The sequence below is a fragment of the Malus sylvestris genome, chromosome 11 (genome assembly GCF_916048215.2).
Source record: "Malus sylvestris chromosome 11, drMalSylv7.2, whole genome shotgun sequence".
NCBI classification, from domain to species: domain Eukaryota; kingdom Viridiplantae; phylum Streptophyta; class Magnoliopsida; order Rosales; family Rosaceae; genus Malus; species Malus sylvestris.
Genome location: NC_062270.1, coordinates 17,363,707 through 17,387,086, shown reverse-complemented (window position 1 = coordinate 17,387,086; position 23,380 = coordinate 17,363,707). Strand labels below are relative to the sequence as shown.

The following is a 23,380-nucleotide window of genomic DNA, read 5'->3' as shown; positions in this document are numbered from 1 at the left end:
TTAGATGGCTTTGGGTAGTATGGGCTTGGCAACAGATTAAGCTTAATATTTTTTTTTTTCTCATGGTGGCTCTTGTTCTCTATTCCAATACTAGTAGCTCCACTGGTGATTTTATGCCAGAGTCTGTTGCTCGTATTCAAAGAGTGTTCCTTGACTAGAATTGTTGAAGATTTAGTTGTGATGGTCTAATTACCAACTTCCATTGAGAACAAGCCTTGCAAGGGTTATCATTTGAATTTCTAGTTGTCATGTAGCAGTTATGAAGTAATTGAATTTCTAGTTGTGAAGATCGAACTTCTTTGGGCCTTGTACTGTTGGTTGAGTCAAGTCCTTCGGCGAAAAGTGTTTCCCTCCAACCAACCCAAGTGCATTCCTTTTTTGCTTCTTACTTGTCACACCCACAAATCCATCAATACGCTAGCTGGCTATTTAAATGGCTCCTCGAACCCCTCAGATTACGTTTTCTCCTCCCCTTACACACTCGTGTTTAATTATATCCACTATTTTTGTTTAATTTCTATTCAATATGATGACAAAAGACAAGAGAGTGCTTAGCTAACGAAAAGGTTCGCTATCGAGACCTCAAAAACAGACTAGTAAATCCATTTTATTGAACGAACTTGGATAACATATTTAAGATTCACAGGCCTCCATTAATTAGGAATCATTTTCTTTACCAACACTACAGTTTCAGCACAACGAATCCAGCACAATCTCGTGAGCATCCCCAAATTGGCTCGTACCAGCTCATTCGGTTGCCTTGCCTTTGCGCCGGCTACTGCTGCTAGTTTCCAACAAGTAACAAACCATGGAATCGACATCATCTCCGAATATGTTGTATGCCTCGATCACCTGCAGGTAGCTGAACCCCATCGATAGCACGACTTGCATACTACTGCTAGGGGTTGAGTCCTGAAATCCTTTGTCCCTACCTCCCATTTTAGTCTCACTGCCCGATGATCCTGTTGTTCATGTGACATTCTAGTCAGTAAAAGCGTAGAATTAATCAAAGCCTACATGCAAATTTCACCCGCATACCCAAGCGTTGCCAAACTATATCATCCAAAAATGCAGTTTAATACCTAAAAATTGAGCCCACTCAAACTACAAATATTCTTCTACCAAGTTCTGTATGAGAGAGAGGGAGGGCGGGTGGAAGAAACACAGGAACGGAAAACTCACTAGCTCCAGAAGATGACGGCTCAGCACTAGAAGTGGAAGATTCTCTACGACCAAGTTGTTGCTTAAATGTGCCGTCTGCATATTCAAGCCTTGAAGCTTCCATCACCATGCGCTCAATTTCTTTCTCAGTAAGCTCCAGATCTGAGTAAAATCGCCCCTCAGCTAGAAGTGCCTGCCAGTAGTAACGATGAGAGGAAAAAGTGATCATGATATTCCTGGTCAAGTATTTTTGAAAACTATAACACTCAAATATCAAGACACTTGCATTATCAATTTGTTGGTCTTGTTGAGCCTTAATAGCAGCCTTGACCTGATCCTTGTCAACATTTGACTACAGAAACGAAAAGATGAAACATCAGATGTAAGTTGAACAGTTAACCAAATAATATCTTTCAGAAAGTCGGAACTACAGCTAGGTTACCAAACCTCCAAATACCCTTCGTCCAATACCCCCAACAAATGAAAACATAGTGAGAAATAAAACCACTGGATAGCTAGCCCGTTAAGTGATGTGATCATCACATCCTTGCTTTCTTTGATAACTTCTTTAATTGGAAACACTAATAACTGACGATGCTTTGAATGAATGGTGCCATTTTCAGCGCCCAATTTCATCATCCCACCGTATTTCTTCCCCACCCTCACTCCCAGCCCCCAAAAAAGATTTAAAATAAAACAAATTCACTTTACTCAAGCCAAACACCCCTTAAACACAGTTCTCCTTCCCCTAACAGTAACTTCTTTTGTTTATATAGGAGTGGAAGCAGCCAAAGCCTATAAATTAGAGAACAAATTTATGAGCCCATGTCACATGGCAGTAAATAGTAATCGAACTTTTTTGAAGGAAACTGGCAATAGTGTTACACTTCAGAATTCTTTTCTTAGTTTCCTTTTTTAACCTTCCCCTTTGTATACAAGCCCATTTTTATCATGTCAGAAAGAAAAGGAAAATCTATGTTATCCATGTTTCATCCACATGTATTAGAAGTAACATAATTAAAGCCAGAAGAATATAGAATGATTAAGCACATGTACCCACCCCACGAAGACGGCTGAACCCAAGTCCTACACCGATGGTCTGACGACGGGGATCAACAAGAGAGTTGTAATGATTTCCATGATGATAACTTAATCGTAGGGGTGGTGTGTCAGTGTCATAGCTTCCGTGGAAGATATTAATCGGTTCTGCATCAGACTCACTTAAGTTAACAAAACATTGCAAATAGAAAATTTCACTGGAAGAACGAAAGAAATCATTATTCAGCTCAAAACCTGTGCTATAGGAATAAATATGGATGGGCCGATTATACATTTCAGATAAGGCTTGGATCTCCACATTGTTTCCGTATACCTGACATAAGATAAAATGAGCTATTAAACACATCTGCAGTGGAAAAGATGGGGAACTGTGCAAAACTTCACTTGCCAATAATTAACAGACATCATATTACCATTAAGTATAAAACTAAAGGTTAATACATGGTGAAAACTGAAGCCACCAGATCCAAGTCATAATATAAAATTACTGAAAGACAAACACTTGAAAGGCGACTGAAAAAACAACCATGCTTAGTGTGTATGTAAAGAGACGGTGAGGAGGGTAAAATAGGTACCACGCAATCCTGGGGATAAGACCTTTTAAGTTTTCTAATTATACCATCTCTGTTAGCAGTCAACACATATGCCTCTATTATTATAATTCACCTCAGTCACCTACCATAAAATTATTACGATCATCGACAATATTCATCAATGTGTCATAATTCAGCAGCTAGGCCTTTCCGCATTCTCACAATTAGCAAGCATAACTTCAAGAGGAAATCTGATTACTCTTCACCAGGATATAGTGCAGTGTCATCTGAGAAATCAACAGCCATTCAGGGCAGAATCCAAGATAGGTTGGCAAATACTTCCTTGGGTGTGTAAATCTAGGTGTTTAATGCCTTCACTGAGGGTGCAAAGTTGGGCAGTCTGTCCACAATATTTTTAAATTCTTAAGATGTCTTTTATCTTTTATCACCGACTGAGCCTGGATATGACCATGTCGTGAGGAACTAAAAAGATAAAAACTCCTTTTGCAGAGGGCCTTTCATTGAGAACATGCACCATCATCATAGCCCAGGAATCATTTAATAAAAAAAAGGCCAAAGCCATTGCCAGTTTTCACCGATGCAACCCAACCTCTCTTAACCGAATTCAAATTCAAAATGTAATTTGAAATCATGATTCAACCAACACCACCTTTGCAAAAGTCGCACACAAAATTACATTAGATAAAAATGGGAATCACATCACCATCAATATGAGGGACCATTACGAACTATTTGCCAATAGGACGCTCATGCTAAATATTTTATAAATAAGACAATTTAACTTGGAAGAAAAATCAATTCTAGTGGCTCTAAGCTCAAAATACTCTAAAATTACATAATACCATAGGAAAAGACTTTTTTTTTTTAGAGGGTTTTTAGCTGTCCTTTGGTTAAACCAAATTATGAGCCTTTCGTTGTGGCAATTTTGTGTCATTTAAACTGATGCTTTTACCAAAATTTTGACGGTAAAGAAAGGAAGACTTTATTAATTTCCCCAGATTCACTACAAAAAATGAAACAAATTCTAGATCTCCAAAACACTCAATTGTGAACTCTTTTGGAAAAATATATTACTTCTGCAAGCATTATAGTTGTAGTTTCACCTACCAGGATAAAGATTTCATTATTTACCACCCTTATAAAAGGTTTAGGAATAAAGTTAGTAATCTAATGAATAAAACTCAACCCGGAATTAATCTGCTTCTTTTCCCACGTAACTAGTAAGTTTAACTTTAATGTATTTATCAAGGACTACTAAACAGAATTAAGTTTCCCACTCCCATTTTATTACCCTTACTAGATTGTTTTATAAACATTGAAAATAAAATGAGATAATATTAAATTGTTAAACAGACCAATAAAATAAGCCATTTCACCCTTTAAAGTCAAGTACAGCAAGCGTTGACTCACTTTCAGAAGACAGACACATAAAGAGTAGAGACATACAAGCATACCACTGTTATGAAACTTCGCCTACAATAAAGGGGGAAGGGCATTGAAGAACAGGAACGGATACTTCAAATGCTTTCGCCAGTTTCCAACTTAGACATAACTGCTATGAAACTAACCTTGGAACGTAGGGATGATATTGTAATAGGATGACAATCTTTAAGAGGACATGCATCAATTAACATTCCACCACATTGCCATTATTCTGGGAATAAACTAGTAGAACTCAAGATGCCAATTTAAAATACTATACGGAGCTATTGTGTAGGCATACCTCATTGATAAAATATTTCGAGTAAAACATCAATGGAACTATGATATGACGTACCTTGTCTCTTCTTTTCCTCTTACAATAAGAGGTAAATCCTTCTGTAATAAATTGTGAAAAGTGATCCCTCTCTCGTTCCTGGAAAAATAAATAGAACTAAGTATCAGAAATCATGGCGACTATAGCATTAAGTGGGTACAAAAAGATTATGGTATAGCATTAACTGATGAAATTATGATGAAGAAAGCAATATTTATGTTCGTGTCCAGTAATTTGTTTCTCTAACAATTAATGGAAATCAAAACTATAAGTATTGTTACTATGAAAAACTTTTCCCTCTACTCCTTGATTTTCTTCTATTTTACTATTCATATCTTTCATTTTTCTCTTCATTACACGCTTAGTAACATCTGTGGGGTTACCAATTCACTTTACAACATTGTCCAGCAACCCCATAGTTGTTATTTGTGAGTATATGATAACATTACATGGCCAGATCCCAAATTAAGCTGTCATAATAATAAGTACCAAACATCTGTACATATCCGCAGCACCTAATAAAGAGCATAAATAGCATAAAAAATAGAGGACGGGTAAGGAATAATACCATGTAATCCATGCACATTTGCCTGATCAAGTCATAGGCTTCAGAATCCCCATAAACTTGATCTGCAACAGCACGAAAGAGACAATTCCCATCCTCCAGCATTTTTTTCACTTCAAAACCTTTTGCACGTCTAATATCAATTTCAAACTGTCGTTCTCTTTCCTGACATAGATTTAACATGCCAATTTGAGATTTCTGAATTAGAAGTGAAGAATGGAGCTAACAAATGTAAGACCCCACTGGGGGCGCAAATGTGACCTCCAAGGCTTGAAATAAAAAGTAAAGAATTTTAATGAGGCCACGTTTAGCTTCTGCATAAGCGTTTTGTTAAACATTTCTTCCTGATATGGAGGAGTTTGTATTAAGTTGATATTGGGATGCTGCTGTTTCTTAATTTCTGAGAACATGCATATATAGTTAAAAAGTTCAACTTTAGGATGCAATCACGCTTGAGTACCAAAAAACCAAAGCAAATATTTGAACAATGTACCAAAAATCGCCAAAAAAAAATTTATCTTATGACACATTTTTCAATTCCTTCTAGAACACTGGGATTCTTTGCAATAAAACCTACTAAGGAAGACATCAGATATTCCTATTTATTTGCATATATAAGATCAGAAACTTACAGTGTCATCATAGGAAGACACAAAGCAAGGACTTTGCTCATCAGCGCTATTGTACCCCTCGCTTTCACCATGAGACCTGGGAGAAGAAGGCCGCGACCCATTCGGCGAAGTCCTAGTTGAAACAACAGGCCAGGCAACTGCTCTTCTAGAAGGTCCAATCCGCACAGCATTTGAACTTCCTGAGACAGATCTCCTTGAATTTGAGTTTGCCGAGGGAAGTTTTGGGGGAGGGACTGGAGGAGGTGGTGGTTGAGAACTCCCAATCACATTTTGTAAAGAATCCCTGCTCGAGTCCACATTTTCAACTGTCACCCTTTCAGAAATCCTCAGCCCGTCTAGACCTTTCATCAATTCCCCTGGGCTTGCAATGTCATTTTTACCAACTTTCTCCCCATCAGCTCGTTCATCACTTGGACCCACATTGTCATCATTAAAGCTTTCTGTCAAAAGATCATCACTTTTCACAGCCTTATTGTCATCACTCTCACAATACTCTGGCAGCTCATCCAAAATAACATTTTCTTGTACCTCCTCTACAATTTCCTCATCTTTCACAACCGAAAGAACCTGAGGATTATTAACCTGTGGCTGTGCCCAAGCAGAAGAAGACCCAGACAAGGAAGAAGGACGAGTTGGGTTGGAAGAAGAACCACTCGAGGAACCTCGCTGAACCAGAATTCGAGTCATTGCATTCAATGTTTAACGTCTTCAAAACCCTAGCCTAATATCCTTTACAAAACCCCAAACTTAGAGTTGTGTTTGTCACGCGTTCTGGCCTTGGGTACAGTCACACCAATCCCTTGGCTGAAGGTTTTCTTCCAGCCCAGCACGCTCTGCTCCTCGGGAAACAATCTCTGCATTCCCCTAACAATTCTCATGAGACCCAGAGCTCGAACTTTAAACAAGAAAACCCTCTAAGCTACTCGAATTTTACCCAAAAAATTGCCAAAAATTTCAATCTTCAACTACCCCAAGCTGCACGCAACAAACACCATACATTTCCAAGACAAATCAACAAAAAAGAACATAGCTTTCTAACGATCCGCTTGGCTTCTGAGAAAAAGAAAGGAAATTCAAACAAGATTGTAATCAAAACTGACTAAAACTTGGGTAATCTTCTCACTTTGTCAAAAAGCACAAAACCAGAAAAACCCAATCTTTCTACTTTCTCTCAATTTTGTTCCCCCTTTCCTAGCATTTTCTCAGCAACCAAACAGACACAAACCCAGTATAACCGATTAACAAAATCCAAAACTCCAAGAACCATGGAAGAAAAACACCAATCAGATAATCAAACAAGACCCACTCGCAAAACACACACAATTAACAAAATTTGAAAATTACATAAAAAATTTAAAAAGATTAAAAAAAAAAACCCTAAGGTTGACTCAGCACGAGTTGGCGACTCACCTGAGAACAAATAAAGAAACGCAGCCTTCTTCTGAAGCTTCAATCGCGACGCGTCTGAGATCTGCAAAAGCTGAACGAAATTAATTTAATTTTTCAAATTCCCAAGTATTTTTTTAGGGTTTATGTTGATTTTGCGAGGGGAAGAAGAAGACCAGAGAGAGGAAGGTATGTCGATGTGAAAAGGAAGAGAGAAGTCGCGAGGGAGAAAACGGGAGCCTGCTTTTTAACGGAGGGTGAGAGACGGCCACGTGACGTGTGCTTACCCGCTACGGCCGCGCGTCTGCTGTCTAAAAGTTTTTAACCTTTGTTCACTCACTTAACTAAACAATTAACACTAATATATAAAATAAACTAAAAAAATTTAATATTTTCACACAATAGAACAAACCCAGCACTTTGATCACTTAGTATTACAATCTAAATGTATTCCTCTTTACTTATAAGTAAGAAGTTTTAAGTTCGATTCTTGCAAAATGTGTATTTGAACTACATTATTACTAGTCAATTGTGAGGCTAAGCTCATCTTTTTCTTCTTAATGTAGATAATATCATTCGTTCAAAACCAAAAACCCGGTGGGGGAGGAGTCAGTCAGCTTATTTCGTGCGAGATGATTTCGATTCTCAACTTTGTTAACGTCACCTAGACAATTATAGTAGTATTTCTATTCACTTGTAAGTGAGAGATCTTAGAGCATCTCCAGTGGAATCCTTAAATAGGGACAACCACCTATAAATGGGTATAAAACAAATATATGGACAAAATGAATCTTCAATAGATCAGAAAGTGAGTCCCTAAAGGTATAAGGATTCACCGGATACATAGTATGTTCTCACCTATAGGGATTGTATGAGGACAATCTTAAGTGAAAAGCGAGGCTCACAATCTTGATTGATGATTTTAATGCTTTCAATTTTAATGGTTTTAATTAATTAAAAAAAAGTTAACATAAACAAAAAATGTGCATCTAATCAAATTATCACATAAAATTGTAAAAACGTCAAATTTAGGAATTCTCCTAGGACTCTACCATTGGATGCAATAATGGTGGGCGCGGGTTATGTTGGGTCGCTTTGGGCCAAAACCGAAATCAAACTGACCTAGTTGGCTAAGCCAAAATTGCAAATCGAAACCAATCAAGCTGGGTCTAAAACCGATCATGTCGGTTGACCAAAAATGGTAGGTTGGTTTGGTCGGTTTTCGGTTTGTCGATGACGCTTGAGAGAGAGAGAGAGAGAGAGAGAGAGAGAGAGAGAGAGAGTTGTCATTTAGAGATATTCACGATGGTGGTGGAGGAAGAAAGAATGGAGGACACGGTTGGGAGGCTGTTATGCTAGGTTTGAGAACTAAGTTTGAAAGTGAGAGAAAAGAGACCACAAGAACAAACAGTCAAAAAGTGTTATCCATTAAACACTCAAAACGGGGCCATAAGAACAAATAGCCAAAAAGGCAAGAAAAGTAAAGAAAATGTGATGTCGATACAAACTAGGCAACAAAGTAGTCATCCTAGACATACAGAAAAAACACTACCATCACCACTAAGGTCTTTATTTTGATTAAAACAAATAAAAGCAAACACACGGGTTGGTTCGGTTAACCAATGTTTAAGAATTATAGGAACTGCTTGTCAAACCAATTTTAGTTGGTGCAGTTCGGTTTACTTACAAAAAAGAAACAAAAACAAAAAAAAAAAAAAAAAACCAAACCAAACCATCGGTGTAGTTTGGTCAGTATAGTCAATTTTTTTTTTTAATTGGCCAACCCTAGGAGGCAATATTCTTTTAGGGGCACAAAGATTCATTTTAAGTCATTAAATAAGTACTCAAAAGTGGTGGTGGGAGTCCCTAAATAGGGATTTCCATTGGAGATGCTCTTAGGTTTGATTATCACCAAAGGCAATTTCAAACCACATTATTGCTAACCCATTGTGAAGCTAAGTCCATCCCCATCCCCCTTAAGTGTAGATAACATTATTTGTTCAGCAGAAGAAAAAATAAAGAAAAAAAGTCACCTAGACAATTAATGATTTTGTCCATTTGGACTTCTTTGAGCCAAATTCAGTCCAAACTCAAATCACTTAGATCATGTGGTATAAGCATCAAATAAGACATGGTTTGGGTGTTATATTTTTTTTCTTTTTGAACAAAGATATGGTTTGGGTGTTTAGTTATATAGATTAACGGATTTGGTTAAGATGTTTCAAATTGTATTCATTCATACCATTTTAGAATTTTAATATGTAGCTTTGTACAACAAAAATAAAATAAAATGAAGGTTTTGATGGCTTTTATTCTATTGTTTGAAATAAGTGCTACTCATGTGCAAATTTTTAGTAGTTTCTGACTTGTGAAATTAGATATAATTTATTCAATTTTTAAAGCAAAAATTTGTTTTTTTTCTTTTCTTTTCTTATTTATGTTTTCTTCCCATTTAATTATTTAAATAAGTAGCAAATTAGTACTACGGTCTAGTAATATTTCTTTTCACTTATAACTTATAAGTGAGAGGTCTTAGGTTATATTCTCGTCAAACGCGAATTTGAATCACATTATTGCTAGCCTATTGCGAGATTTAGCCCATCCACTCCCCCTTAGTGTATGTAATATTGTTTGTTCAAAAGAAAAATTATTAAGATATGTAAACCATCAGAGAGTGACCTAGAAGTTGGGATGAGATTTAGACTCATATTTCACATGCATGTCATGGGTTCAATTCTTGATGTTGATGAATCACACGATGATGGACAGGAAAGGCTGAAATATTCTTGTAAATCTTCCTAGTCTCTGGAGTGGTAAACTGTTGTGGAGAAGCTACCAACTAGTCCCCTATTAAAAAAAAATATTTATATAAGTTTAATAGTCTTAATTCAAGATTTACTAATTCACGTTGTAATTCAAGATTTACGCTAATTCTTCAGATGGGGCGTGAAACCTACGTATCAGATAGGGTACTTTTAATTATTTGTATCATCATTTTCTTTTACTACTAGTCTTTTTAAAATAAAATAAAAAAATAAAAAAATAAAAAAAATGACAATAATCCAAGAAAAAGGAGAATCACAAACCTATAGCCCCAAGAAGACTAACACCAAACAAAAAGGCACGTAGACTTGTAAAAAAATCCACAAAGAAAACAACTAGGCACGAAAGCCGACAAGCTCAAAAAAAGGCAACAAAAAAAGCAAGAGAATCATGTCTGGATCCATTTTGTAGAGATCTTCACATCCTAACTGTTTATCGTACATAATGCAATAAGTTTTCATCAAATACTATTTGTGTTTAATTTCAAATAAAAAAATCAAATGATTTATGACAATATGATGCACGATGAATGACTAAAATGTGAGGATCCTTAGGATCCCACAATTCGGATCCAGATGGGATCCATTTAAAAAAGGTACACCAATTCACCAAAGGCTTAAAATTGATAGAGATTAATTTAATAAAAGAGCACTACTTGGCTGCTGAAAGTTCAACACCGCTCCTGTTGATATCCAATTACGTTTGAACACGTATTTAAATAATTAAAGTTGTAAATACAAATTAAACAAGTATTCAATTGTCATTAGATATCAGCAAGAGTGGTTGCGGAACTTTCAGCAGCCTAGTAGTGTACTAAATAGAATTGATGATGGTCTTTAGAGTCGTGCATTGAATTCTTGCTTTCATTTCTGAAGATCATTTTGTTTCTCTCTCTCCATATGGCATAAATAGTAGAAACTAGGCAAAGCTTTTTAATCAGATTTATCAAATGCTTACCCTTCCACTTATCAAAAACTTTCTCAATGGACAACAAAGCCAATTCTCATTACACTTACTCAAAAGGCTCACACAAATCCCATCACAATAGGTGTAACTAGCTAGTAATGCTCGCACGTTGCTGCGGGATTACAAATTGCATGAATAATTATGTATCATTCTCTTCTAACAATTTCTCTAATTATGAGTTTTATTAAACAGGAAATAAGATTATTTTCTTGTCATAGAATTAGCATTTTCAATGCATCAAAGCAAGTGGTAATTATTAAAATGAATATGTTAACATATAGCATAAAATCAAATAACCTGAATAATAGTATTTTAATTGATATCAACAATCAGAAACACAATTGTAAATATAAAGTTGGGTGATTTAATGGTTACAAACCATGTAAATCACCTAGACATAAAGAAATAAAAAAGTAGATGAAAATTAAGAATTGACTTGAGCTAGGAGTTCACAAAATGCTTTTAAAAGTAATAAATATTCTGTTGGATTGAGTTCCTTGTAATGAGATACTCTTCTCTGCACAAACTGCATGAATAAAATTCAAACTTTCAACTGCCCGTAATTTATAATTAAGTTAAGCAAATACATAGTAAGCACTGCACAATCAAAGTAATAACAATTTTCAAATAGTGTTACATCTATCAATTACTCTGCACAGGAATTTCAAAAATGGATAACTAAGCTGTAATTTAAGATCTTTGAAATTGCAATTTTATAAGTCACTAAACCCAAATTACAAATTATGCAGTCAATCTCACTACCCTCCTTATTACACATCGAAAGTTGAAAAAATAAAACAATGTAGTTTCTTTCAGATTTGTAAGTGGAAGTACCTCATTGAAAGTCTTCTGGAAGCACTGCAACACCTTTTGGAACCTTTGCTTCATTCTGGTCCGGAGTGGCAGTTTAAGCATTTCCCAGCACCACAGCATCATATTTCCTATTATTAATCCACAATGCCTCCTCCAGCTTTGAAATAGCAGCTAGGCAAACAAATACAAATATACATTTATAAATTCAAACTCCCAAATAACTAAATGGAAGAAGTCCCAAATTTATATTTTCAACTACCATATAAAACATAGAGAATTCCTACGTCTAAAATAATTAATAAAAAAAAGGAGAGATATTTCAGGAAAATTCAAAGTTAGCACCTTGAGTTAGCTTCATTGATTCCAATACATTCCAAAACTGAGACAGATTGCTCTCCACTTCTTCTCATAATACACACATGCAGTTTCTATTTTTTGATCAAGTAAAGCATAGTCGACATCTTTTACAGTCGCTTAGATTGCGTCTCCCTACATGATTGAACAAACAGTTGAATCACAATTAACATTTATTAACATAATTTTTAAATCATATATCCAATCTCACAGAGAGATCAAAATCAAACAGTTGGTGTTTGGTGGTGGAACTTAAAAACCAAAAGTACACTTTAATGTCCCAGAGAGAACAAAATTGCAAGCAAAAGTAGAATATTGAAACAATATCATGGTAGTCACGAAATAAGTTTATGGGTTTGCTAATATTGATTATTAGGTTCCATGTTTGTCTCAATATATCATTTTCTATTAAGCTGAAAGTGTAAACATTTTGCTACTTACCAAGAAAAAAGCAATTAATTATTTGATGCCACTTACAAAACCTATTGGGATGTATAGGCTTTGATTAAAAGGTTAAGTATCTACCAAAAGATTCCATCTGCAAAATGCATGGAATATCTACTAAGTATTTGATAAATCCAGACTCTGATTCTTTCTCTTCCTCCGTTTCCTTGCACCCCAAGAAAAGAAAAGCAATTTTGTGCCAAACTTTAAAAAGAACCTGTGAAATCCAGAGCAAACATTAAAGAAAGTTAACAGTGCAGGACATAAATGTTTTCCCAAATAAAAAAGGAAAGATGTATCCTAGCTATATTTTAAGCAAGCTTACATACACAGAACTTATCAATTCTATCATACACATAAGTCAAACAAAAGCATCAGAGCCAATAATAACACGGAATTGAAAACCCATCAACCAATTTATTAACATATTTTTGTGTAGATCGCTACCTCCGTATTCTTAATTTATCAAACTGATTAAAATTACTAATTCTCTTATTTCTGACAATACCCCTCCCACTCCAGAATGATAAACGAAAAAATTCTCAATTTCTTATAATTCACAAAGAAAAGCACATGCATGTCCATTTCAGCTCTTAAAACCAAAAGAAAATATCAGGGTTTCTTAGTTTCTTACCCAAATCCACGAATTTGAACAGTTTAATATCAAACCGTTCATTGTCGCTAGTTATACTAAAATATCAAGATTTTTTGTTATTAATATCGATAAAACTCAATTGAGACCTCTCGATCATTCATTGTGCATATTGATGTCATTTTAATATCGAACCTTATAGGAATCTAAGCTCATCAAAGCGTATTTCTAAAAAAATGTATATTCCAAAGCGACACTTAATTTCACATTATACAACCAAAAAGGGTAAAAATATGGCAATGAAGCGACTTTTCATTCCCAATGGCCAATTTTATAGGATTCAAGCCATACATGGGAATCAAGAGGATTGAAGCTGTCAGGCATAAAACATAGTTACTGATTGATGGAAATGGCCAAAATATAAGATAGATAAAAAGAAAGTCTACTTGATAGGGATTTTTACTACTCATGTGAACGGGCTTAAATCTCCTATTTTACTTGCAAGAATCACAAGGTTGTTGTAGTATAAACGGATTTCGCAAGGTCATCTCCACAGGGATTATTAAATAATTCGAACTAATCAGATTTCATTTAATTATTGTAAAGTAAAAATTGAAGTGATTTATTTTATAACCTAATTAAAATAAAAACGAATTTAATGAATTAAAATAAACAATCTGCAATATTAGGACTAGAGAGAAGAAAACAGTTTTGAGAAAATCAAATTAAGAAAGCACTAGTGACACACCCCGTCCCGAAGGAGGGCATGCTGGCCGTCACGTGAGAGTGACGTAACCATTTGCACAGTACGGAAGCTTTAAGATACAATTTAAAAGTTGATACACCCGAAGGTGAGTCCTAATTTTGTCCAATCTGTCAGAACACCGTCGAATTCCTCGTAGTCACCACACCTTTGTGATTCCTGAACCTGGAGGGGCGCAAAACCAAAATTGAGTGGGTCAGTAAAACAATTCTTTTCCAAATCCAAACATTTCTCAAAACGTTGTAACCCCTCTCCGTAAAACCTGTATACTTTCCCAGAAATGTAAAATATAAATATACATATATATTCTCAAAACTTCATTTTTACTATCTCAACATTTTTCTTTATCAATCATGCCATGCCATGTCATCTCAACATTTCTCATATTAATTATGCCATGCCACATCATCTCAACAGTAATAAGGTATGAATGCATCAACATAATCATATCAGGTGCAAGAAAGTAATCAACCGTAGGCCCTCTAATAGCCCTATACGGTTGAACCTAGAGCTCAAAATCTATCATTATCACTCTACCGGAGTCACCTCTGTGACCCGTCCGGCCTTCTGCACACAAGTTACGCTCTAGTGCTTCTCATAAATCATCTGTGCACATAATCTAAGGTCACCCACCAGTCGGAATCTCACTAACACTCTCGCGACTGGTCTGTCGTACCCACTCCGCGTGGACTGTACGACTAGCATCTACTTGGATCCAAGGCGAGCGTGCGATGCGGTGAATACTATAAGCACTAAACCATGGTGCAGGATTTGAGCTCAATATATATCAACATCATCATAACAGTATTTAAATAATCACCTGATACTCACCTGTGCGTCCACCGCACCATTTCATACATATGCATCATAAATCAATTCTTACATGTGCGTCCACCGCACCAATTCATACATATGCATCATAAATCAATTCTTACTTGTGCGTCCACCGCACCAATTCATACATATGCATCATATATTAATTCATGCATGGCATTTCAACTCACATTTCTATATACTTTTCATATCAATTCTATGCATGGTATTTCACTTCCCGTTTTTCCACATAACTCATATGCATTTCATTTTAAACATATTTTCATTTCAATTCAATTTCTGGGAAACGTCAAGTATATATATATACGGAAAACAAAACTGCCCACTCACCTGGAGTTCGTCCAACAACTCCCTAGCACCACACATCAAGGCGTCATGACGATCGCCGCCTAGAATAGTAATCAAATCCAGGCTCAAAATTCATATCGATAGAATATATAACTTATATAAAATACGTCACTACGTAGTTCGATCCGGAAGATCTGCCACTCAGATTTTAAATCCATAACTTCCAGAGGTCCACAATATATCTCTAGGATAACATCCTAAAATTTCATTACCATCCAACGGTCGGATCTCCGTCAATTTCCAAAACTAAGTGACGGTTAACATTTTATATTATGGACTTACAATTCCAATTCCGGAAGATCCGTAACTCGGATTCCCAATCCGTAAGTTCCAATAATCCTCAAATATTACGTATTACAACGTATCAAATTTTGGTGACGATCCAACGGTCGGATCATCAATTCACATTTTCACCAAAACTATAAAACGTTATTCGAACACCTAACCAACAATCCTTAATAACTTTCTCATACGGTGTTCAATTTAGGTATATGAATATACCACAGTGATCTACTCGACGTCACGGACGTCGACATATTTTTAAAATAATTGTTTACTTTATCACGCGCCCCCACGCGCCAAGGAAGGCACGGGTCCACGCGCCCCCACGCGCACCTTCTTCTTCCTTGGGTCGCCGGACTGGTTTTTCCGGTGACCGGAAAACTGGGGAATTTTCAAATGCTTCGTTCTCCTTCGTTTCTCAACCATTTTCTTCGTATAATATATCAAATTGAAGCCCCAAACATGTAGAATCACAATATACTACTTTAAAGCTCTAAAAACCAGGAAATCTCACCGGAAAAATTCCAAGAAAACCGGCCAAAGATGAACCACGTGATCCCGACGTCCATTTTGTTCAAACGAGGCACTCCGAGCCTCCTAGTGACCTCCTTAAGCTCACTGTGAGCTTGTTTTAGCCTAAATCGTAACCATTTAAAAGATCATGAACAGTATATAAACACGGGACCTTAAAAACTAGGGTTTTCCGAAGCAAAACTTACCTGAAAATGGTGTCTACGTGATCGTGGAGTCCTCAGGGTTGCAATGGTGGTCTTAACTTGGACGTTCGTGGAGATTTGATTGTGGTTTGTGTGTGAGTCCGTATGTTAGAGAGTAAGAGAGAGAGAGAGTGAAAATCTGAAATGGAAGAAGAAGAGAGAGAAGGAAAGGTTACGGAAAATGGGGAGGAAATTAGGGTATAGGACCCTACCTAAAGTCCAACACAACAATAGCTTAGAAATTTTAGGTAAAACAAACACCAAAATTACGCACCTTAATCCCGTTTAAGGGCGTTTTTGTAATTTCACGTCCTCGGAATTAAAAATTCCGGGACGGGCTGTGACAATCTTCCCTCCTTATAGAATTTCGTCCCCGAAATTCCAGCAATCAACTAAATCAACCATACTCCAACAATAGCTTCGGGTAAATCTCTCTCATCCGTTTCTCTTTCTCCCACATAATTTTCTACTGAATGATTTCCTTCACAAAGCTTTTACCACTTACTCTGTCTTAATTCTCAGGACCTTCTTTTCCCAATCCAAAGTAGTCCTTGGTTCCTTATCAAGTCGAATCCAATTGAATTCTAAATAGTTGCACCAGAATCCCATGTGACGAATCTGCCACCTAGTGACAACGCATCGAAATATAATGCATTATGCACCTTAGCCAATTTTGAAGGCATCACAAACTTATATGCAACTTCATTGATTCTTTTAATGATCAAAACGGTCTGATGTGTTTAAATCTTATCTTGTCTCTTTTCCAATTCTCTTCATTTCTGTTCGTGGTGAATTTTCCAAAAATATCAAACCATTTACCTTACACACTCGATTAGTGGCATATCCATCTGTTGATCTCTTTTGCCATTCCTGGTTACTTCAGGTTAACTTAATCACCTGAATACTTTGAGGAGACTCATCCATAGTCTCAGGGTCTACTAAAACTCTTTCTCGATCGAATCTTTCTCTACCCAGAAACATTCCATTCACAAGTCATCAAAAACCGACTCACGTGACACATTTCATGGTCCTTATGGCGTTACTTCGGAAACTGCACAACCAACATACTTAAGAAACTTAGCAGTTCCGTAATCCAATTCTCTTTTCCATAAAACAAATAAGTAGTGTTGCACTGTCTGGGAAAGGTTGTTACTCAACACTGGAGTAAATGTACTAACTTGTTACTTAACAAGTATAACTTCTTCTCGATCTTCCATTCTTAATTTTTCTTCCGTTGGTTTTCAATCCACAAAATGATACTCTTGGCAAACGTGCCAGATATTAATCTTACTGTAGTCTTCTCACCAAGTGCTTCAGCTAGAACAAACTTTACGATCACCCTGATCGTACAATCATGTTCATTAAGCAATACAATTCACTTTCGCTGCCTCATATCAAAATCCTTCCAAGTAATGGATATTGAAGACTTTTTGGATTCGTAAAAAAAATCTTGCATTCCCACTAAAATATAATGTCTCCATAACTTCACAGCAAGAATGGTAATCGTGACTTCCAAATCACCAGTAGGGTAATTCATCTTATGAGATTCCATTTATCGTGAAACGTATGCAATCACCCTAACATTTGCATCAACATGCCTCCAATACCATTCAAGAAACATCACTAAAAATTTATGATTACTACTATTATCTGGGAATACCAAAATACGTGCATGAGTGAGGAAATACTTCAGTTGTTGAATCCTTTGCTCACAATTTCCTTCCCACTCATACATGACCTCTTTTCTCAACAGTCTCGTTAATGACAAAGCAATGACTAAAAATTCTTTCACAACCATCCAAAATAGCATGGTAAGCTAAGAAATTCCAAATCTCAATTACGACTCGTGGTTGTTCCAAATTTTAATTTCTGTTACCTTTTAAGGATTCACTTGAATACCTTAAGAATATATAACATATCCCAGAAATGCTGCTTGATTCATCCAACATTAGTATTTGCTAAACTTAGCATACAACCAACGTTCTCTCAATCTTTGCTTCATTGACTTAATACGTTTACATGCTCCGCTCTGGCTCAGAATATGCCAGAATATCTTCAATGAAAATGATATCTATTTATCAAGGCATTATTGGAATACTTCATCCAATAACTCATAAAACAGCATGAGTATCCACATAGCATCACCAAACTTCATAAAAACTATAACAAGTCCAGAAAACCATCTTATGATCAACGTCACTTATAATATTCAATTGGTAGTAACCAGATCTCAATTCAATCTTTGAATCTTCGCAATTACTTCTGAGCTGGTTAAATAAACATCAGTACATCACCATGGATAACGGTTCTCAATCGTTACCCGACTCCATTGTCTATAATCAATGAACAGTCTCAAGATCCATTTTCTTCCTCACCAACAAACTGGGGCTCCTCAAAAGTGTTGTACTAGGTTGAATAAAACTTTTATCAACCAATTCCCTCAACTGAATTTCCAATTCCCTTAACTCATCATGAACCAATCTCCAATATAAATTTATACCTGGCAACAAATCAATAGTGAACCTCATATCTCTGCCTGAAGGCAATCCAGGTATACTTTCAGGGAAGACATCAAGAAAAGTCTAACTCTTTCGACATTATTCACACTACTCCAAACAACATCATTTAGCACCACATGAGCTAAGTATTTTTGACAGCCTTTCGAAAACAATCTCTTTGCTCTCACAGCATAAATAACAGCCTGACTCAATCCATTTTGCATACTTACAAAAGTAATCTCTGTTCATCCAGATCGATGGAAAGTACTGGTTTCCCATAACATTTCGTCTTGTCACAATTATAACCAACCAATCTAATGGAACAGAATTAACTGATACAATATATATTCTATTATTATTAAGCATTCCAAATAAGTACAATACTAACATAAAATAATCTACCGGGTTGCTTGCTTAACGAATCCACGAATGAGTTATTAATATTACGGTCTGCAGCCCGCAATACTGATAAATCATCGTTGTCTCGATAAGTAAGCAACCACTCTCAAAGATATAACATTACTATTTTGTCACTCAATGCAAAATACATACACTCATCTCAACTACATTTATTTACTACTCTCAAGGTAATAACATACATAATAAGAAATATATCAGCCGAAGTCAACTAGAATGACCAATACGGCTGATTCAACTCTTATCTCAATAATACGTCGGCCGGATCCACTCCGCGTGGTCGGTACGGCCGAGCCTATAACTCACCAATTTCTCATAGTCTGTACAGCTGAACATATAACTCATCAAATCTCTCTGTACTCACGGTCAATCCGACCAAACTACTAAGTCCATAACTCTGCTGAATCGACACTATGATATCATGGAAAATTGTTGAGTACAACTGATTCTAGGGACGATTCACAATTCTGTGTCCCCTCTGTTCACATAAACACATTCATTAATTTCACATTTCCCAAAGTGTTAATTTTGTACCTGCTACACAAGGTACATTTCCTTTACTCGAGACACCTTGTCTCAAATATCTGGGATTACCAGTATATCCATCACTTTTACTCTGACCAGCGACAATAAAACCTCAGCTGGAAGAATTAACTCTAGCTTCACTTCTTTCGAAGCTCTGAATTTTTCTATATCCTTGATATGACGAATCATTAACTTTATCGTCTTCTTTTAATTCCCATTCATTTCTTATTCTTCTTTATTCTCGTTGCTCATGTTCTCAGAGTCCTCAAGACTCAATAGCATCTCGTATATTCCTGGTAAGAAGTACAATGGATAGTGGTCACCCAAAATACCACTTCCCTTTTTGCCACCCAACTTAAAACAACATAACACCTCCACCAAATTAACAACAATATCTGGATGAAACGAGGCAAGTCTGAAAACTTTCTATAATATCCCTCGATCATCACCTTCCTTGTCTCATATTTGTAAACTCTTGTTTACTACCATCGATAAATGCCGGAGGGATAAACTTTTCCTTAAACAAGTCCTTAAACAATTCTCAATCGACTGTTCCTCCGGTGACAACAAATCATACTCCTGTTTCCACCAGGATACAAATTCATAACCAAAATCAGGTAGTCATCTCGACCCCTTGTCAGAAGGAAGATTCCTTTGACTTGCATAATCCGAAACATCTTTTCCAAATGGTTAAACCGTCACTTTGTTCCCTCAGGTTCATCATTTCTCTTAAGTGATTCAAATTCAACTCATAACCCGTCTTAAAATGTCCATTTTTCTAATATACTGAATCACCACAAGAATAGTTTCCCCTAACTCGCTAAATCAGGGAGACTAAGTTCCTCTAACTACGTGGTTTGCTACGAGGCGGTGTAGTTCTGACAGAATTCACTAGAAACTTCTCAAGATGTCCAAGATTGCAACCATGCTCTGATACCAACTGACACACCCCGTCCCGAAGGAGGGCATGCTGGCCGTCACGTGAGAGTGACGTAACCATTTGCACAGTACGGAAGCTTTAAGATACAATTTATAAGTTGATACACCCGAAGGTGAGTCCTAATTTTGTCCAATCTGTCAGAACACCGTCGAATTCCTCGTAGTCACCACACCTTTGTGATTCCTGAACCTGGAGGGGCGCAAAACCAAAATTGAGTGGGTCAGTAAAACAATTCTTTTCCAAATCCAAACATTTCTCAAAACGTTGTAACCCCTCTCCGTAAAACCTGTATACTTTCCCAGAAATGTAAAATATAAATATACATATATATTCTCAAAACTTCATTTTTACTATCTCAACATTTTTCTTTATCAATCATGCCATGCCATGTCATCTCAACATTTCTCATATTAATTATGCCATGCCACATCATCTCAACAGTAATAAGGTATGAATGCATCAACATAATCATATCAGGTGCAAGAAAGTAATCAACCGTAGGCCCTCTAATAGCCCTATACGGTTGAACCTAGAGCTCAAAATCTATCATTATCACTCTACCGGAGTCACCTCTGTGACCCGTCCGGCCTTCTGCACACAAGTTACGCTCTAGTGCTTCTCATAAATCATCTGTGCACATAATCTAAGGTCACCCACCAGTCGGAATCTCACTAACACTCTCGCGACTGGTCTGTCGTACCCACTCCGCGTGGACTGTACGACTAGCATCTACTTGGATCCAAGGCGAGCGTGCGATGCGGTGAATACTATAAGCACTAAACCATGGTGCAGGATTTGAGCTCAATATATATCAACATCATCATAACAGTATTTAAATAATCACCTGATACTCACCTGTGCGTCCACCGCACCATTTCATACATATGCATCATAAATCAATTCTTACATGTGCGTCCACCGCACCAATTCATACATATGCATCATAAATCAATTCTTACTTGTGCGTCCACCGCACCAATTCATACATATGCATCATATATTAATTCATGCATGGCATTTCAACTCACATTTCTATATACTTTTCATATCAATTCTATGCATGGTATTTCACTTCCCGTTTTTCCACATAACTCATATGCATTTCATTTTAAACATATTTTCATTTCAATTCAATTTCTGGGAAACGTCAAGTATATATATATACGGAAAACAAAACTGCCCACTCACCTGGAGTTCGTCCAACAACTCCCTAGCACCACACATCAAGGCGTCATGACGATCGCCGCCTAGAATAGTAATCAAATCCAGGCTCAAAATTCATATCGATAGAATATATAACTTATATAAAATACGTCACTACGTAGTTCGATCCGGAAGATCTGCCACTCAGATTTTAAATCCATAACTTCCAGAGGTCCACAATATATCTCTAGGATAACATCCTAAAATTTCATTACCATCCAACGGTCGGATCTCCGTCAATTTCCAAAACTAAGTGACGGTTAACATTTTATATTATGGACTTACAATTCCAATTCCGGAAGATCCGTAACTCGGATTCCCAATCCGTAAGTTCCAATAATCCTCAAATATTACGTATTACAACGTATCAAATTTTGGTGACGATCCAACGGTCGGATCATCAATTCACATTTTCACCAAAACTATAAAACGTTATTCGAACACCTAACCAACAATCCTTAATAACTTTCTCATACGGTGTTCAATTTAGGTATATGAATATACCACAGTGATCTACTCGACGTCACGGACGTCGACATATTTTTAAAATAATTGTTTACTTTATCACGCGCCCCCACGCGCCAAGGAAGGCACGGGTCCACGCGCCCCCACGCGCACCTTCTTCTTCCTTGGGTCGCCGGACTGGTTTTTCCGGTGACCGGAAAACTGGGGAATTTTCAAATGCTTCGTTCTCCTTCGTTTCTCAACCATTTTCTTCGTATAATATATCAAATTGAATCCCCAAACATGTAGAATCACAATATACTACTTTAAAGCTCTAAAAACCAGGAAATCTCACCGGAAAAATTCCAAGAAAACCGGCCAAAGATGAACCACGTGATCCCGACGTCCATTTTGTTCAAACGAGGCACTCCGAGCCTCCTAGTGACCTCCTTAAGCTCACTGTGAGCTTGTTTTAGCCTAAATCGTAACCATTTAAAAGATCATGAACAGTATATAAACACGGGACCTTAAAAACTAGGGTTTTCCGAAGCAAAACTTACCTGAAAATGGTGTCTACGTGATCGTGGAGTCCTCAGGGTTGCAATGGTGGTCTTAACTTGGACGTTCGTGGAGATTTGATTGTGGTTTGTGTGTGAGTCCGTATGTTAGAGAGTAAGAGAGAGAGAGAGTGAAAATCTGAAATGGAAGAAGAAGAGAGAGAAGGAAAGGTTACGGAAAATGGGGAGGAAATTAGGGTATAGGACCCTACCTAAAGTCCAACACAACAATAGCTTAGAAATTTTAGGTAAAACAAACACCAAAATTACGCACCTTAATCCCGTTTAAGGGCGTTTTTGTAATTTCACGTCCTCGGAATTAAAAATTCCGGGACGGGCTGTGACAACTAGGGTTCCACCATCACCTAGCAATCCTATGAATTTTTACCCATTACTTATGATCCATACATGCGACTTTGAAGGTTAGATTTTCCTAATTCATATTCTACTTGGAACCTCCAACATAGAACGTATATCTAACATGCAACCCGTCCGGACGTTCGGATCAAATCTGAACATGAAAGACTCATTATGCTTTATGAAAATCCTTTGAAAAACCATGCAATCCTTAAGACGTGATATTCATCCTAAATGAAATTACAATTATTAATCACAAGAAGCCAGCGTCAATTTCAGGGAACCTTCCGACCAAAATTGCATCAAATTCCTTTTCTAAAAATCCTAATGGTGATCAGGCATTAAAACAATTAGATAGTTTTTATCCCGGTGATTAACAATTCAAAGTACG

General features: G+C 36.7%; 1 protein-coding gene and 2 long non-coding RNA genes across 10 annotated transcripts; all 3 read right to left on the bottom strand.

The window, feature by feature from the left end:
• Positions 1–591: 591 nt before the first annotated feature.
• Positions 592–7,369, bottom strand: LOC126589820 (OVARIAN TUMOR DOMAIN-containing deubiquitinating enzyme 6-like). Of its 7 annotated transcripts, none has more exons than XM_050255238.1 (10): positions 7,290–7,369; positions 7,138–7,198; positions 5,728–6,581; positions 5,099–5,260; positions 4,552–4,629; positions 2,455–2,533; positions 2,222–2,367; positions 1,448–1,513; positions 1,183–1,354; positions 592–962 (listed from the first exon to the last, which is right to left on the bottom strand). In XM_050255238.1, exons 3-10 carry the CDS (start codon positions 6,412–6,414, stop codon positions 748–750), a joined length of 1,605 nt encoding a protein of 534 aa, XP_050111195.1. In that variant the 5' UTR covers positions 6,415–6,581; positions 7,138–7,198; positions 7,290–7,369; the 3' UTR covers positions 592–747. The 7 variants fall into 7 exon arrangements, with proteins under 7 accessions (XP_050111195.1, XP_050111192.1, XP_050111194.1 ...); XM_050255235.1 differs by having other exon boundaries at positions 5,728–6,702; positions 7,290–7,347; XM_050255237.1 differs by having other exon boundaries at positions 5,728–6,591; positions 7,290–7,347.
• A 6,464-nt stretch (positions 7,370–13,833) lies between these two features.
• On the bottom strand, positions 13,834–22,983 carry LOC126591487 (uncharacterized). Its single transcript, XR_007612407.1, has 3 exons — positions 22,431–22,983; positions 21,617–21,675; positions 13,834–14,033 (listed from the first exon to the last, which is right to left on the bottom strand). It is a non-coding gene; the product is annotated as an uncharacterized LOC126591487 (long non-coding RNA).
• LOC126591486 (uncharacterized) lies at positions 14,618–21,604 on the bottom strand. Of its 2 annotated transcripts, XR_007612406.1 has the most exons (3): positions 16,052–21,604; positions 15,847–15,968; positions 14,618–15,091 (listed from the first exon to the last, which is right to left on the bottom strand). It is a non-coding gene; the product is annotated as an uncharacterized LOC126591486 (long non-coding RNA). The 2 variants fall into 2 exon arrangements; XR_007612405.1 differs by having other exon boundaries at positions 15,847–21,604.
• Positions 22,984–23,380: the final 397 nt, after the last annotated feature.

What these genes read in the sequence shown, in the direction of transcription:
- LOC126589820 (XM_050255238.1), bottom strand. Translation starts at nt 6,414, where the DNA reads ATGACTCGAATTCTGGTTCAGCGAGGTTCCTCGAGTGGTTCTTCTTCC. An exon ending in TATTTATTCCTATAGCACAG is followed by an intron (nt 2,368 to 2,454) that starts GTTTTGAGCTGA and finishes AGTCTGATGCAG; the next exon opens with AACCGATTAATATCTTCCAC. An exon ending in GGTTCAGCCGTCTTCGTGGG is followed by an intron (nt 1,514 to 2,221) that starts GTGGGTACATGT and finishes TCGTTTCTGTAG; the next exon opens with TCAAATGTTGACAAGGATCA.